Source organism: Danio rerio, chromosome 9 (assembly GCF_049306965.1).
Source record: "Danio rerio strain Tuebingen ecotype United States chromosome 9, GRCz12tu, whole genome shotgun sequence".
Taxonomy (NCBI): Eukaryota; Metazoa; Chordata; class Actinopteri; order Cypriniformes; family Danionidae; genus Danio; species Danio rerio.
This window is the reverse complement of record NC_133184.1, coordinates 47,296,140-47,315,137: the sequence shown is the minus strand read 5'-3', so window position 1 is coordinate 47,315,137 and position 18,998 is coordinate 47,296,140. Positions and strand designations below refer to the sequence as shown.

At 34.9% G+C, this 18,998-nt stretch overlaps 1 protein-coding gene across 3 annotated transcripts in view; it reads right to left on the bottom strand.

Moving 5' to 3' along the window:
• Nucleotides 1–18,998, bottom strand: part of adarb1b (adenosine deaminase RNA specific B1b) — a 321,734-nt gene that overhangs the window by 35,073 nt on the left and 267,663 nt on the right. For all 3 annotated transcript variants that reach the window (XM_682018.11, XM_021479019.3, XM_021479018.3), the window contains 2 exons: nt 14,657–14,734; nt 3,107–4,035 (listed from right to left, as the gene is read on the bottom strand). In XM_682018.11, the coding sequence (XP_687110.6) occupies nt 3,107–4,035; nt 14,657–14,684 (957 nt within the window). In that variant the 5' untranslated portion in view covers nt 14,685–14,734. The remainder of the gene's footprint in view (nt 1–3,106; nt 4,036–14,656; nt 14,735–18,998) is intronic.

Sequence of the window (18,998 nt, the reverse complement as noted above, 5' to 3'; positions counted from 1 at the left end):
ACCACTGTTGTCCAATGACTTGCTTAAGTAGCATAGTTAAGCCTTTAAATAGTACTTAAAGCTGAAAATGTTATGTACATCTATCACGACAAAGACCAGATGACCAAAAAAATTAGCTATTACATTTTTCTAAGCTATTATTACTAAAAATTAGTTTAAAATATTCTCTGTAAAAAAAATAAATAAAAACAAAACTTGGGAAATATTTAAAAAAAAAAAAAAAAAAAAAACTGTAATCAAGTGCAAAAAAAAAAAAAAAAAAAAATATATATATATATATATATATATATATATCATTTTTTTCAAATATATAAATGTTGAATACAATCAATTACAAAAAGATCTTTAATTTAAAACTAAATTATTAAATAACAATACTATATCCAATCCAATCCATTTCACTGTTTTACCAAAGTCCATTTTATTTCCATTAGACTTTGTTGATAATAAAGACAGCCATAATATGTCAGCTTTGCAGTATAAAAGCTTAGATGATGATCTCCGATGAACTTCAACGGATCAGAAACTTTAATTAAACACTATGAGATGTGAAGGAGCGATTTCTTACATTCATCAGATTGTTAGCCATCAGATAAAACCAGGCTTTATCAGTCTGATGTGTGCGCTAAAGCAAGATGTACACGTCTTGAAAAGCTTTAAACAAAGATTCAAAAGTAATCCTGTGAAGAGTTCGTAAAAAATATTCTCTAACTTTTATTATTAAACAATGAATATCTATCCTGAACAACATTTGAGGTTTGTGTACCTGTAGAGTATAAATAATCTATAACTACAGAGATGCACAATAATCAATAATTGAGGTGCTTTTCCAAAACAGAAGAGTTAAAGACCATTTTTGAAGCATGGGAATGGATGTGCCTGAACCGCTACAGTACATCTTGCTATTTTTTTTTAATGCTACAATAGGATTTAACCTTCGTCTAACAGTCACATTGCATTTAATGTTGTTCATAGTTCATCATTCCCTGTTGATTCCCTGTTCTAACACCCTGCGGCAGCATTAGTTTGCATGTCTTAGCAAAGATTTCAAGCAACTGTGTAGACTTTAGCATATGCAAACTTTTAACTAACATACAGAACTATCAAAACTATTCAAACGTATTAATCAGTAGTAGCAGAATCCCTGACTTTTTAAATATACGTTAGCAGTGGCTGGTCCTAGGCTATAATCTTTCCCTATCTACGAGATCTGCGTCTTCTTTAAAGTACGAATGAATTCAAAACTAACCAGATTGATATTGTTAGCTCGTGTTGCTAGTTTTATGGTGAACAAATCATCCGTGCATGTCACTAAGAAAAAAAAAAGTCTTGTTTGACCTTGCAACCTTTAATTAAAATCTAAAAAATGCACTTCCTGTTTAAATTTAGTTAAATTGTCAGACTACATTCAACTGTCAGTTTTGACAACAAACAGAAATGGAGAGGAGGAGGTGTCTGTTAGGACAATAACTCTCCCCAAACACTTTTACCGATCTTTCTGAATGAAATGCTTACTTTACTACATCCAATCAGCTTGCAGCAGAAAAAGCAAGCCACGCCCAGTTTTCTCATTTAACCCTTTCATGCGTACAATCACACCCGCGTGATCCGCCTTGGCTGGTCCCTGAAGCATTCGATCACACCGGTGTGATTAGATGGTTTTGAGCTCACATCATCAACCGCTAAAATTCAAAAACTGATGGCGCATGCTGAGGCACAGAAAGAGGTGCGCAGAGCTTGTCATTTATCCATGGTTTAAAACAAATAACATTTATTTTAGGTTTCAGAATTTACCTAAATTATAATTTAATTTAAATGATGAGTATCTAATTACCGGAATTATTAAATGTATATAAAAATGGGTGGGTCTTAAATCGGAAATCCCACCTTAAAGGGGCGTGGTGTTCATCAAATTTTGTCACATTGTCCTGCATATTCCTCTCTCGTAGTGTATGAGTGTGTGTGTGTGTGTGAGTGAGTGCGAGTGTATGGGTGTTTCCCCAAATTGAGTTGTGGCTAAAATTGCATCCATTGTGTAAAACATATGCTGGAATAGTTGGCGGTTCATTCCGCTGTGACATCCCTAAATAAGGGACTAAGCTGAAGGAAAATGAACAAATGAATATAAACATTAAGGACAGTTATTTTAATTTATATACTCTTGATTTTGTATGCTATTGTTAGTTATTCATTCTATTCTTCTATTTATGTCTACACTATGTTTGCACTTTTTAAACTCTGTGTAATGGAAGACCCTTTCAGATGAATTCCTTGTCTGTGCAAGCACACTTGGCAACAAAGCTCTTTCTGATTCTTACAAACATAAACATGAGCAGGTTACATTGTAACACTGTGCTCTAACAAAGCCCCATCTTGAGATCCGCATGCAGGGCTCAACAATAAGGACGGCCCGATGGCTCGGGGCCAATGTGAGGGATGTTAGGAATTGTTACTGGCCCGATCAGGCCAGCGCTGCCTTGTCATAAAATTTTTGATTTGCCTGCGACATTTCGTCAATTGTGTGCATATATACAGTCTTAGAATCGAGAAACAACTTGCGCTTTTAAGTCTTTGAATGTTTCGCATTTTCTATGAAGTCGTAAACATCATATTGCTTTTTGGTTCCTTTTATCTGATTGGCTGTTGAATTGAAGAGACGGCAACATCAAATAATGAGGCTAAAAGAAAACGTCTGTTTCTAACGTTGTGGAAATAGATATTTACATGGGTACAACACGATGAAAAAAAGTGATGTTTTGCATGGTTTCTGTCACTTTTAAGTCAGCCACCTTTTGTTTTGCAATAAAATTCCTGCACATTTTCCATACTGCTTTATTTTACTGCTAAATATTATTACATTTTTAAAATATTAAAATTCTAGATTCACAGGCATTATTTTTGACACATTACTTAAAATATGTGGCTAAAAATTAGCTATTTTTATTAAATTGTTTTGGTATGGCCAGTGAAAATTTTGGACCATTGTCCAATTGGGCCAGTAGAAAATATCCCTAGTGTTGAACCCTAACATGTAAAAAAGTCTACACGTGGGTATGTTTTCTGCCAAATATAAAACCCTTCAGAGACCGAGTGACCGAGTTCTTACCTGTGGCAGGTGCAGTTGTAGGCCCTCCCTCGGGATGGGTTGTCGGGACGGGGTCTGGTCCAGTTGCATGTTGAAGAGCGATGACAGAGCTGCCTGGGCTGCTCGGGCTTTCGCGAGTTTCTTATTTCTCCCCGATCCCTCAAACATCTGCGAGTCCACAGTCACCGACATCACAAAGTTCTTAGCATGGCTCTCCCCGCTCTCTGACACAAACTCATACTTGAGGCCCGGCCGTAGCTCATTGAGGATCATGACAGGGTTTTTGCCGCTGGCCGAGGAGGCGAAGGAGGAGGGCGGCGGGAGCGGCGCCTGCACGAGGCTGTTTGTACCTGCCGCCTGAGGAACGGGATACTCTCCCAGCGGGTTTAAGGAGCCGTTGCCGTTGGAACCCAGAAAAAACGTTTCCTCAGGCGGTGCCGGCGTCTCAAACCCGTTGAAGAGCATGTCAGGGAAGTCAGCCTGGTCGGAGGTGAAATCAGTGTTGACTGTGAGCGTTCGGCCCATGGCCAGGTGGGCCTCGGATGCGTTTGGGAACTGCACAAAGGATCGCAGGGCCTTCTCTGCAGCATTCAATTTGGCCTTTTTCTTTGTAGGCCCAGAGCCTTCAAACAACTGCCCATTAACCTCGACGGTCATGACGAAGACTGGAGCGTGAACTGGGCCGGTTTGCGAGAGCAGCTTGTACTGCAAACCTGGTTTGATCTCATTGAGCTGCATCAGGGCATTTTTGGGCAGAACCGGCCCTGGGGTTTTCTTACGTTTCTTGGGTCTGAATTTGGAGTGCGAGTGGCCATTGTTGCCCTCCTCCAGAGGGCGCTTGCGACCCCCTCCTCCACTACCATTCGGGAGCTGCTCCACCAGGCCAGCTCCCTCCTTAGAAGAGACGTTGTCCAGGTTGCGGTTTTCCTTTACGTCGGTGCTGCATGAACCTGCGGTGCCCAGAAAGAGTAACTTACAACGCCTTCGTTGCAGGATCTTGTAAATGTAAAATTTATAGATTCCTTTATCTTTCTTTGTAACCGAACAAGTAATGTGTGTTCCTTTTTGTGTGTGCCAAGAGATACATTTTTAGACTAATCATCTGAAACATCATGATGAGATGACTAAAAAACGATTAATTATTATAATTAAGGAAAACCATGAGGTATAAAATCTAAACGATCATAATCATCACTCTAATTTAAAGTACAGTTCGAGCGTTCAGCTTTGCAGGCAATGGCACATGCAGAGTCAATCAATCATCTTGTTGGAGATAACCAGTTTTAAAAGGGTAATAACTACTAATAGTGGGACTCTTTTTGACAAATGCACTTTATTTCCAGGTCCATATGAATAGAGGTTATAAAAACACCAATAAATCTGGGTTTATAATAAAAAGCTAACATTATTATAATAATAATCACTTAAGAAGGCATTTCTCTAATCTCACCAAACATGTGCAGCATCATTTTTCATCCTCTCTCAAATAAATAGTACAAATAGCCACATTGGGCTGCTGATTTAAGTTATTCCAAGGTTTTAGTAAATATTGCAGTCAATTAATTTAATAGACAAATAAATACAGTGTTTAGCATATAAGAGTTCACCTCCTACAAATCTCTCATTTCAATAGGATGCTTTACATTATTATATTTGTGCATTTACATTAGCTTAATCAGCACTGAAGCCAAATCTGGAGCTAATCTAACAAAATTACTTGCAATAATGGTTAAAAAATTAGTAGCCCAAATGTAAATGTTAGGGAAACATATTAAATACAATTTTCAAAAATAGCAAAAATCAAGAGAAGCAGAAAATATCTAAAAGTTTGTTGAAATGTTGTAGTTTGTCTTTTTGTTTTTGCAAAATTTTACATGAATTTAAATGAAATATGTTTCAATTTCTATGTTTTTATTCTATGTTTTATGACTAAAACATTATTTTAATATATATTTTAATATTATTTTTTATAGATCTATTTGAATTTGATTATTTAATTAATTAGATTGGACTTAAGCCTCGACTGCAGCTCCACACAGGAAATTTGGTCAGAAGAATTATGGTTGTGCCCAACAGAGCCTAGTCTCTCTCAGGGTTTTTTTTCCCTTTACTTCGTCAATTGGTAAAGTTTTTGTTCCTGGCCACTGTCACTATTGTCGAGTGGATCGGTGGATTCGCTCTACAGTGTTTGAACCTTCAGCAGTGAAATTAAAGCCACACTGAGCTAAACGAAACTGAACATAAACTCTGAAATCTGGACTTTACTAGAACTACATTGTGAAAAGCGCTATAAATATGAACTGGTAACACTTTACAATAAGGTTCATTAGCTAATGCATTTACTAACATGAACTAATCATGAACAACACTTGTACAGCATTTATTAATCATAATTAAACATTTACTAATGCATTATTAACATCCAAGTCCGTGCTTGTTAACATTAGTTAATGCACCGTGAGTTAACATGAATTAACAATGAATAACTGTATTTTTATTAACTAAAGTTTACTAACATAAATACATACTGTAGTAAATGTATTGTTCATTGTTTGTTCATGTTAGTAAATACATTAATTAACATTAACTAATAAACTGAATTGCATTGAATACATCTTATTCACTTCCGGGCGTTGCTCTTGTGGCAACTGGCAGATTTGCAGGCATGCTTCAGTTTGTTGTTTTGTTTTGTAGTTCAGCTAGTTTTTTTGTCATCTCGTGGAGTTTTAAAGTACTTTTATAAAGCTGTTAGTTTCTTTTTTAAAAGTGAAGATGATAAAGATGTGGAAATTCGGTCTTTAGATGTTGCTGATTAATTGGGGAAATGTGATGTTGGAGTGGATGCCCCTTGGGTGACGTCTAAGACAATAAGATGTTCCACAAATCATTCTAAATTCATTTTTGTGCCTGAAGCAATTCGGTTATGTAATACATAGTAAATCGATGGATTATTTTTTAAATTTATTATTAGATTTCTTTTTGCATGTTTGTGTACTTGATGTTAAGTGTTGGGTTTATTGTGTGTTATTCCTGTTATATCGTCACCTTGGAATTATAAGGTTCTATCTGACATTTTGACAAAATTGAGTTATTGACATATTCTTATTAAATTTAAAAAAATAACTTTAAAATAACTTTAAAAATAACTTATTTACATTATGGGATGTTTTTTATAAGTTGTTGACATTTTAAGACTTTAAAAAAAATTTTTTACACACATACTGTTTGCTATGGAATGCAAAAACTTCCATAGAAGCTCAATATCTCAAAATCATTCAGAACACAGATAGAACCGTATAATTCCAAGGCCATGATATGTGAAGCACCGCCATGTCGGAATGAATTACCCAGAGGGGATTAATAAAGTCTTAAACTAAACTAAATAAACTATGTTTAATAAATCTGTTTTGCTCAAATGCACCAATACATAATACCCATATATACTGAGAAATGGATAAAAATACTTAAAAAAAAAATCCTCATAACATTATAGGAAACAAACAATTTACGTTAAAAAACTAATCCTAATGAGTACTGTGAACTTAATCCATTTGAGTAAACGAAGCAATTTGAGCACAGTAAAACCTAATAAATGAAGAGAACTCAAACCAACTGAGTACTGTGAAACCCAATAAGTTATGGCAACTCAAATTGTTTGAGGAAACTGATTGCTGCAAACCATTTGAGTTAAAAAAACTAATCTATATGAGTAATGTGAACTTACTCCATTTAAGCTGAAGTAATGAGATATTCAAGTAACACATTTCTTTTTAGAACTTCAAATGAGTAGAATTAACTTTGAGTAAATTTTGAGATAACTACACTTATTTCATTTGATAAAGTTCACTGTTGGGTTTTACAGAGTAGATTCATTTTAATATTTACGTAATTGTGCTCTAAAGGTTTAATCTAAAAGTCCAATTAAATTAACTCAATAGTCACATTCAAATAGATCTATAAAAACCAAACGTAATGCATATTTAGCACTGACATTTTATTTTTAGGATGAAAAAATGAGCTGGACATGTTTTTGTGAGACTTATCCTATGTCTACATTCCAAATAGTTTTTCTTTTTTGTCTTAAGCAGAGGAAACACACATCATCTTGTCCCGTTGACAAAGCTGATGGAACTTTGGCTAAATTTTCATTTATAACATCCTTCAGCAAAAGCTCGCTAGGTTACTGCTTTCAGTGCTCTGGTAGAGAGAGAACAGCATCCGTGAACAGTAGGGGAACAGAGTAAAGACTCTCTGTAAACAGTAGGAACAACAGGGAGGATAAAGGAGTGGATGCAAGGCAGGAGGAGAAAGAAAATGAAGATATCTGAGAAGAGAAAAAACACAGGGCAAGCAAGAAAAAGAACATGGAAGAGAAAGAAAGAAAATCTAAAAACAAGAGAAAGAAAAAAAAAACCAGTCTGGAGCAAATTCAGAAAAAAAAAAACTTTAGCATGTCGAATCGGATCCACACACACTTGTACTCATCAGTTCATGCAAGTGGTTTGGCTGTAATTTATGGAAACTAACAACAGCTCTGTTCCAAAACCTAGTGAGCTGGGAAACAATTCAACGTATTATAGGCCACATCAACAATATAACTTGTGCAAATCACAATCTTCTTCACCATCAATGCAGTTGTAATTAGTAAAGAGTGCCAATTCTGACAGGAATGTGCAGCCAAAGTGTCTCCTGTATGGAAATAAATAAACAGTCTAACAGCAACGTGTAATATATACATGTAAAATATTACGGTACATGTATATTACATGCATATTTTGAGTTTTGTAATTCAATGTTTAAGAGAGGGTCATACATAAAGTATGATCTATGCTGATAAAATTGGTCAGACTAATAAAATTGTAATCAAGGTGTATGCGTGTTTATTGTAATTAAATTTAGATTATTCCACATATTTTATTACGGGGATGGTTTCTATGATTATGAGTTTAATCCCATCAGTCTGCTCAAAATACTGTTTTTGAATAAGGTAATGTTTAATTGGAATGCTGTATACATGTTAGCACAGAATATATGCTGATGTCATTCTTAAGCATAACAGAATTTTATAAATTTTTTTAAAATCATTTTACAAGTGCCCCAGAGATAAGCAGTTGAGTTTTATTATTGTTTAAATCTTTCAGTCAATCTCTGGGAGCACTTTTAGCTTAGCCAAAGAGCTTAGAATGACCAAGAGGCGACACTCAATAGAACGTTCCATTGCAACAGCAGCGCCCAGCAACAGCCCCGGATTCCGCCATTTTCGAGTGAAAGTGATCCATTGGATCTCATTACTGTCGCGATGGCAAGCAGCTGCTTTGTTTTTTGTTTATTTATTTAAAAAGCCCATTAAAACTGAGATACAACCTGAAATACAACAATACAACACTTATTATCACAATCATCAGCACTTTTAATACTTTATTTTACAGACTTATAATATGCTGTTGTTCTAATGGAGTTTTCATTCCAAAATGGCCGCCGCACCCTCTAGTGTCTGTTTCCCAAATTACACTAAAGTGTCGCCTCTTGGTCATTCTAAGCTCTTTGATTTGGCTTAGCATAGGTCATTGAATCTGATTAGACCATTAGCATCTTTCTCAAAAAAGCTTCAATAATTTTCCTATTTTAAGCTTGACCCTTTTGTAGTTGTATTGTGTACTAAGACTGACAGAAAAGTTGCTATTTTCTAGTTTGACATGGCTAGAAACTATACTCCTATTCCTGCTTAATAATCAAAGAACTTTGCTGTCGTACCATGGCTTCAGCATGTACAGTACCTGAAAAAAGTCCTAAGAACCAAGCCCTACACTTGGACCACCATTTAAACAATATCATTTCACCAGCTGTGGTTTTAACATACTGTATGATATAACTACAGAAGACTCAAACTTTAAATAAAAAAGTGATCGAGAGCAAGATGCTAATGGTCTAATCTGATTCAATGACCTTAATTCACTGACTAAGACTAAGCTAAGCTAAAAGTAGTCTTACGCTGAAAAAAAAAATATTCAAAGATGATTCCTTGAATTTACAATTTTTTTAAAGTTAAGGGGTTGTCAATAATTTATTTAGTTTTGCAATTTTGCAGACATAATTTTTTTTCAGACCAGGAAATCGGCTATATGGGCTTTTTAAAAAATGGTGGCGTAGATGGGTTTGAAATACAAGAGACTCCTGGGAAAAATGGGAGTGTTGTCAGATATGTCTAAGACCGTAGCAGGTGAAATTAAATTGTTTAAATGGTGGTTTAAGTGTAGGGCTTGGTTCTGAGGACTTTTTTTGAGAGGGTGCTCGCTGCAGAGCCATTTGAGGAGAGCTGAGCTCCAGCGAGGGGGAGCATGAGCTGTCGCTCCTCCTCCTGTAAACTGTTTTAATCCGTACACCAACCCCACCCCTAACCCTACCCCCAGTGACATCACTCGTAGAAGAAGTGCAAAAAAGGTGGAGCTCAAGCTTAAGCTCCCCCTCGCTGGAGCTCAGCTCTCCTCAAATGGCTCTGCAGCGAGCACCACTTGCTTTTTTTTGTTAGGTGCTTCTTAGTTTTATTGTAAAATACTATGAAGCCATGGCATGGATGCAAATTCTTTGATTAAGCAGGAATGAGAGTATATTTCCTAGACATATCGGACAAGAAAATAGCAACTTTTCATTTTTTTAGTAAAGAATATAACTACAAAAGCATCAAGCTTATATTAGGAAAATGATTGAAACTTTTTGGTCGTTTTTGAGAGAGATGCTAATGGTCTAATCAGATTCAATGATTTATGCTAAGCTAAGCTAAAAGTAGTCCCATCAGACCTGGAAATCGGCTATTTGGATTTAAAAAAAAAAAGTGGTAACACTCAACTGGTTTAATATAGGGGAGTTGAAATATGTTTCAACAAAGTGCAGTACTCTTTTAAGATGTGGCCTTATAAGTAAACATTAGCTTCACCAGGTTTCAGAAGGGAGTAAATGACACTATCAACAAAAATAATGCAGTTTTGATTTATGAGAGAAAACTTTAAGAGCTCTGGATAAACAAAAACAGATAAAACTGTCAGTTTCAAGACCTCCCCACCTTCATCTGAAATCCTGTAGCCAGTAAAAAACGTAAAAAAAAAAAAAAAACACTGGCTTATAAAGGTGTGTAAAAGCAGACACCTGCTGTAGCACCGACTGCTTAAATCACATGGAAAGAGGATAATTCCTCTAAAGCCGTGAACTTCCAATATACGCAGAGGTTTAGTAACAATCATTGTGCATTAGCAATGTCAAAAAAGGCCACCATGTTGATTCTCAAATCTCAGTCTTGTTTAAAACGTTCTCAAATTACTATGGAGAACGTGAACATAAAAATGAAAATCTGGTAAAACGGTGAAGAAAGTGGGTGAAAAACAACTTGGTCTTTCTTATTACTCAATAGTGTGGAAAATCTGGTGCTGAATGAGCCTGTACAACCGTCGCTCATGAACTGCTGTGCATAATCCCATAGTTTCCATGTCTAAAGCTGATAGAGAAATATGCACTGTCAGAGGTAGAAAGCTTGGGATATCAAGCACGCTTATCAGCCAAAAAAATCTAAATAAGAAAGCGTCTGCTTCGCTACAGATCCGTAATAAATGAGGAGGTCCTCCATTGTCATCGGCTCTGAACAGAAGCCTCTGAGTGACGGGACAATAGAGGGTTACATTTTCTCTGGGTTAACAACTCTTCCCAGAATCCTCTATTCACCGCACTGCTGAATAAAGAGGAACGGGACTCTGAGACGCTGGAGGAACGATGTGTATTTCTCCAGTCTTGAGTCGGATCAGTCCTTCTTTGATCAAATGGAAGTGTGAAGCACAGTGTATTAGGGAATTGACAATTTATGTGGTATTTCATTTTTATGCACAGCCTCTAGTGATATAGATATACACAGCTGAGGTCAGAATTATTAGCCCCCCACTGTATGTTTTCCCCCCAATTTATGTTTAACGGAAAGAAGGTTTTTTTTCAACACATTACTAAAGATAATAGTTTTAATAACTGATTTCTTTTATTTTTGCCATGCTGACAACTGGGTTCATTAGACAATTTAGGGTAATTAGGTAAATCATTGTATAAAGATGGTTTGTTCTGTAGACAATCCAAAAAACTGTTAAACCAGTTAAACTCTGCTGTTATTTAGGGATTTCCACCTGGATTTTGCCTACCCAAATTTAAAAGCATCCCAAATCCACATGCAGACGTGTAAATGCAAAAATTTGGTTTTATTTTAAAGAAAACCTTTTGAATTTTCATAAAACACTATTGAATGTGTTTAAAATAACTGTATATGTTGTTTGTGTTATAATAAACACCTAAAAAAAAGAGGCGCTTTTTGTATTTTCTTTTTTATAAACTCAAATTTGAAAGTGTATCTTTTAGGTTCTGTGTGGTCTAGCGAGCTGTAATTAATTTAGGTGGTTCCTGCACACGTCTGTAATTATAGGAAAAAGAAAAAGGTCTCTACCATAATCTATGCAAAAGTTATTGCATTCCAACTGATGAGAGGTGCTATACAAGCCACAGGGAGCGATCATTGTTTTCATTTTTCACTATTCTTTTGTTTGATCAAACATAATTATCTGTTTTTGGATCACATCAGACATAAAAAAGGATTACTTATGCACATCACCTAAAAAACAGAGGGGAAATGGCCCTGAAACACACAGCATAAGGTAAGAGATGACAGCTGTCTGTGCTATCTGGGGCTGCTAAGTGATCATAAATGTATTGTTTTCACTTCTGCGCCATGGAAACACGGCGATTCATTCGGCAACTGTTTAATATGTAAATATAATTCAGTAAAAAGAATGCTAGAACCGTATAAGCACCACCAAGAGCTTTCATTTGAGCTATAACTTGTACATGTGTCATATGAAAAATATGAAAATAAACCAATGTAAAATACATAGCTCGGGTCTCCAAAATACTGTGTATTTAAGTGTAAATTACTTTTGTACAGTAAAATAAAAACCAAAGTGATGCATATGTGCATAAAATATAGATTCTACACTTTCAAATGAAACCACTTATGGGGGTCTGGTGTAATGCTAGCCCTTTAAATCTTAAAGCAAAAGTCGATGATGTCACGGACCCGGTACTGGGTCCACAGAGTTTAACTGGTAAGAGGGTTAATAATATTGAGCTAAAAATTACTTTAAATAAATTAAAAACTGCTTTTATTCTAGCCAAAAAAAAAACAAAAAAACAACTAAGACCATCTCCAGAAAAAAACATATCATAGGAAATATTGTGAAAAATTCCTGAATTTGTTAGACATCATTTGGTAAATATTTAAAAAGGAAAAAAATTACACAGGAGGGCTAATCATTTTGACTTCAACTGTAAGGTCATGCGACCAAAGATATCTCTCTATTTTTTTGGAATTTGTTTTGTTAATGTTAATTAAACATTATTTTGTGTTTAGTCCCATCGTGAATATATAAATACGAGACTAAAACTGTCAAGAACGAAGTCCCAGTCTTAACGAGTAAATCGTTTAATCAAACAATTCATATAAATTGGCAGAATTGTGAAGAAACTAAGCAAGCATTCGTCTTAAAGGTGCTGTATGTCAATTTTTGACTCTTCTAAAGCATAAAAATACCATAATACGTTCACAGATATTTAGGAAACAGGCCATGTAAAGATTCTTGTTCATCTGAAAAACAATTTTTCTGCTTGAAAATCCGAGTTATGTGCCGGAACGGCTGTCTTTATTTTGGTCATTTAACAAGACCAATGTCAGTTTAGCCAATTATATTTCAGCACCCCGGGCTGCCTTGTTGGAAAACAGCATATTTCATTTAGTCAGTCAGGAATGCTCTCAGAGAATGTGTCCTTGACCGAAATGTGATCTTTGATGGACAGTAGCAAACTCTGAAATGAGACTCAGAGCTCTACATGAGGTGGATATTAATTAGCACATAATATAAATGTTACAAACATATACTTTAGGTGAGCAGGTTACATTGTAACCCGTGTCCTAACAACATGCTATGTGACGAGATCCGTAGTGATGAGCAATTTGGTTGTTTACACCAGACGAAACACAACAGAAATTTAAATACAGCCATTAAGAAGCACAGAATAGTACACTTACTGCACTCCAACAAAATGGTAAGGTTTTGTTCACACCAGACAGGGCTTACGCAGTAAATAAATTTTGTTTACTCTCTTTATTTGTGCGCCAAATCCGCTTCATTCGTGCGTCAAATCGGTTCATTTTGGCTTCAAATTCACTTCATTCGTGCGTCAATTTCGCTTCGTTCGTGCGTCACTTTCCCTTCATTCGTGAGGCAATTTTGCTTCATCTGTGCGTCATATTTGTTTCATTTGGGCGTCAAATTCGTTTCATTCGTTGGTCAAATTTACTTCATTTGCGTGTCAATTTCGCTTCATTCGCGCATCAATTTAGCTTCATTTGGGTGTCAAATTTGTTTCATTCACACGTCAAATATACTTCACGTATCAATTTTGCTTCATTCACGCATCAATTTCGCTTCATTTGCGCGTCAAATTTGCTTAACTTGGGCGTCAATTTCGATTCATTTGCGGGTCAATTTCGCTTCATTCGTGAGTCAAATTCACTTCACAATAGTCACAAATTCACTTCATAGGCAGGGTTTCTGTCTGCCCGGTGACTCTAACTTTGGTGCGAAATGGCTAACGTAGATTCTATTGCGATAGTAGCTGTGCTTTATGAAGGCTGAAAAACAGCTTATATCAATCAACCACTAGATCCTCTCAGAGGTGCATCCAGCTCTGTGAGTTCATCAACTCCTCCAGAAACTATACCTGGATGATGGAGGCTTTCAGCGGTGCTTCAGACTGAGCTAAGCCCAGTTTGATGAAACATTGTCCGGTGTCAGCAAGAGGATTTGCCTTCGGGAGACCAAATACAGGCACTATGTCATAATCACGCCCCTAAAAAGAGCAAGCTCATGATTGGTTAACACGGCGTAAATGTTCGCTGAAGTTCAGATTTTCCAACTCATGCGATTTGCAATTCATTCGTGTGAATTGTGTCATTCACACAACCTCATTCATGTGAATCGTGCTGCGGGATGTCTATTCACGTCTTTGCATTGACTTAACATGTAAATCACTCGCGCTTAACGATTCATCCTCATCTGCTGTGATCACATCATTAGGCACACTTCTGTTTAAGTCGTCTATCTGGCAACCTGCGCTTGTGTGTTTGAAACGAGGCATGCACTAGCCTAGTTCAACCACTGGTTGTCAAACTTACATACTGCACCTTTAATTAATGGATATTTCACCCTAAAATAAACATTTACATTACAAATTGACCTAAATCCATTGCCGTGCGGACGAGGAGATAAAAATAAACGCTCAGAATGAACAGAAGTGTATACAAACTATATAAATAGGCTCTACAAAAGAATGACTGTCGTACCGCTGGGACTGCTGGGATAATTTAGTGTGAGGGAGGTACAGAGGGAAGAAAGCACATGAACTGTTCACTAAGTGACATTAGTTCAGGGTTGTGTGGAGGTTCTGTGCTGGTGGATAGAAGATTTGGGATCGGATATGAAAACTCACTCATGTTCTCTTCCTCATCAACATCCATGATGGTCAAACGTCTCGACTGGCCCTGCGCTTGCTGAGCCACAGCCACACCTGACAGAAACACACAGAGGAAAAGAGAGATTGACATTAGCGGTGCAGCTAAATAACTATAATCATGATTACTAATGCTTTGTGACAAACCCCTGACGATGAGCATTAAAATTTACAGTGCGTATGAAGATTCATTCATTCATTATTTTCACCTGATTTATTTTTCTATTATGTAACAATAAATAAGTCAAAAGAGGAGCTATTTGTAGACAATACATGTATGGTATACATGCTTTAACATTCAGATGTACTTTTGGTCACACTTTATTTCGATGTTATAGTCAGTTAAATGTCTGTTGAAGGAGCAGTATCAACAGATATTAAGCAGACAGTCTACTAATATTCAAATGGACCATCAAAATAAAGTGCTACCGTATTATATATGTTATTAAATATATTATATATAGTAAAACAATTTGTTCTTGTGACTCAAAGCTGCATTTTAGCGCTATTACTTCAATATACACTGCAAAGAATATCTGTTAATTAACAGTTTCCGTATTTTGTGATTCATAAAGATTTTCCATTTATTTACGGCTGTGAATTGCATTATGGGACCTTGATCTCTGCTCTGTCCACTTTTGTTGTTGAAAATTGTTTAACAAACTGACTTTTATTGACATTTTAGTACTTTTAAATAATATAATGTATTAGAAATAATATTTAGAGAAATAAGTGCAAAATAACTGTGTTCTGGCAGTTTATTACAAAATTTTTGTAGCGCAATATTCAACACCAACCCAGACAATATATCATTTTAAACTATTAAACATGTTCATAAAAGACACTTATCAAGGTTAAAAGTTTTGGAATAAAGTTGAAGGTCTAATACTGCAATTCAAAAACATTAATGAACAGAGAAAATAAAAAAAGATAAATTAAAAATTAATCACAAAATACGGAAAACTGTGAATTTATTCATCTTCGTTTGTACATTGTACCCTCAAATCTGATTTAAATATGATCGTTTGGTGGAGATATTACTCCATAATATTAGGTGACTGTTTCCAGCATTATTGATAATTATGATTAAAAAATCCACACATATACACTGCTTTTTTTTAAAAAAAAAAAAAAGCTTAATAAATAAAATGTAAAACAACATACTGTATATAATATAATGTATAAGAAATAATATCTAGAGAAATAGGTCTGTAAAATAACAGAAATGTACTGGCAGCTTATTGCAAGGTTTTTGTAGCATAATATACAACACCAACCAAGACAATATCACTTTTAAATTATGAACGTTTTTATAAAAGTCAATTTTTTTTTTTAACTCATCAAGGTTAAAAGTTTGTGGATGAAAATCCAGATCCAATATTGTAATTCAAAAGCAGAAATAAACAGAGAAAAGAAAAAAATAATTGAAACACGAATCACAAAATATGAAAAACTGCACATTTATGGATATTTTTTACAATGTAACCTCAAAAATAATTCAAATATAATCATTTAGTGGAGGTAACTTTTAAAAATAAATATATTATTAAAGTTATTTCACAATGTTAGGCAAATATAATAAAAAATAATAAATAACAATTAGTTAAAATATCTTGAATGATATTAATGATATGACGTATGTATATATATATATATATATATATATATATATATATATATATATATATATATATATACACACACACACACACACACACATATATACACACACACACACACACACACACACACATATATATATATATATATATATATATATATATATATATATATATATATAAATAAATATATATACATACACACACAACTATATATTTACACATCTATATATATACACATCTATATATATATAAATGTATGTGTGTGTCATATCATTAATGTCATTCAAGATATTTTAACTAATTGTTTTTTATTATTTTTTTATATTTGCCTAACATTGTGGAATAGCTTTAATAATATATTTATTTTAAATCAAATTTGTGATGCATCACTTGCTTCTGTTCATATCTCAGACAGTTACATCTATTAAAGTTAAATATTAATGTCAACAGAACATGGGTTGCTCTGCAAATATATTTTTTATTATGGCAAGAAAAAAACTTTTTTTTATTTAACCCAATCAACAATTCACACATTGCTGGCTGGTTAGATTCTGTCCTCTACTTCTGCTAAAAGGGCAATAATGGTCCAACATTCTTGACCATTATCACCAATAAAGCCTGGAAAAACAGGACATCAGTATATCGCAAACCTATAGGTTCAAATATTCCTTTCCAGTTATCAAAGAAAACATTTTTCTTTAATTATAGTTTTGTAAATATTAAATTGTTTTAAATTTAAAATTGTAATTTATACATCAGTGTAAAACCTATGACTGGTGGAAAAGCATATTCTGTAATTGTGTACCTAGATCACTTTTTCAATGACCGCTTTTGGCTTTCACAAACGTATCCCTCAGGTTTTTCCAAACATTTTTATCAAAAACATTCTTCCTTTTCCACAGCTGTTGCAATTTCTAGCTAAGAATTATTGTTCATCTGGTTATCTCTATGATGACGCATGGACGGATCATAAAGATGTCTGTACAGGTGCACCTGTTTCAGACAAAATCTCTTCAAAGTGATTCATATTCAACTCAAATGAAATGCGGCGCCGTGTAAACTGTTTGCTCGAGTCTTAAAAAATTAATAATAATGTAGCGCGTACTCAGCGGACCTCCGCAAACTCTGTGATAATGTCACATTCGCCACGCGCACTGAGTTCGATAACAGCCAGCTGATTGGCTATTGCATGTTGGTCTCATTTGTAGTTGTAATACCGCAAATTACATTTTGACTAGTGAAAGAAAGAACTACAACACCAGGAAAACCAAGCAACAACAACAAAAAAGAATTTAAATGAGCATTAGATGTAGCGTTACATGGACATCGGAAAAATAAGACCTGTGCAAAAATATTTAAGACCCAGAACAACGAATTTTAGACTTTTTAAGGCCTAAAATATAGATTTTTTTAAATTTTTGACTTTTTAAGACCCTGTGGAAACCCTGTTAATAACTATTCAGACTTATAGGGCCCTATCATACACCCGGCGCAATGTGGCGCAAGGCGCGGCGCAATACTTTTTTGGTAGTTTCAGCTTGGCGCAAGAGTTGTTTTGAGGCGATGCGCTACGCTGTTTAAATAGCAAATGCATTAGCGCTCATTTGTGCGCCCATAGGCGTTCTGGTCTAAAAAGGCAGGCGTTCTGAGGCGCACTGCTGGCGCGTTGCTATTTTGAGAAACTAAAACAGATTTTTCATTAGACCAAAACAAACCCAGTCTAAACTCCGGCGCAGAGTTGCGCCGGAAAATGAAAATTATATTTAAATGAAAATTAAATATGAAAATGAAATGAAAAAATTTAAATATTAAGGATATATATAGGATATAATGAAAATTGATAAAGGATATAAATATAAATGATTAAAATATTACAAAACATATTATTTTCTAGCCTACATAAATATGAAAAACCACTGCTTTTATGTCTTCTTCATCTCGGGAGGCTTTTTCAGTTCATTCATAACAATTTGCTTTTGTATAATATTACTATAATTAGCAGTATTATTTATTATATCCATATTTATATTTGTTTTATTAAAAACAAGCTTAGATTTGCCCACCTGTCAGGTTTTAGATTATATGGGGCACAGCATGTGTTTTAGGATATAACTCTTCGTTAACACTTTGTTAATATTGTTCATTTATTCGTTTGCTGGAAATTATAACTGAATTTAGAAACAGTTTTTAAATGAATATTTGCGCTTAACAAACGCAATTAATTATTTATAGACTAATTGATGTCTGTGCGTAAAGGTTTCCCTATCCAAGAGCGAAAGTGAAAGTGATCCATATCGCTCATTCTCACGCAGTAGATGCTCTGTTTAACAGTTTTCTGTTAATAAAAACTGTTAACTGTTTGCTAGTGAAATGCTCAGTTTTTCCACTTAGACTTACTTTACGTCCTGTAAATAGTGAATGTGCTGTGGACGCAGCTGGCTGGGAGATGAGACTCTAATTGGTTTATTCTCAAAACACACCTATAACTCATTAAGAAAATAAACTCAACACTTTTAGACCATGCGCCATGGCGCAAAGCAGATTTTCCCGTCCTTAAATTAGCAAAAATGCGTTCTGACACGTCCTGAAAGCGTTTGCGCCTTGTGTTTTGTGCTCTGCGCATGGACCGTCAAAATAGAGCCCATAGAATAAACAAGTGGCTTTTCCAGGAGTTATACAATTAACATACTCCAAGTTCT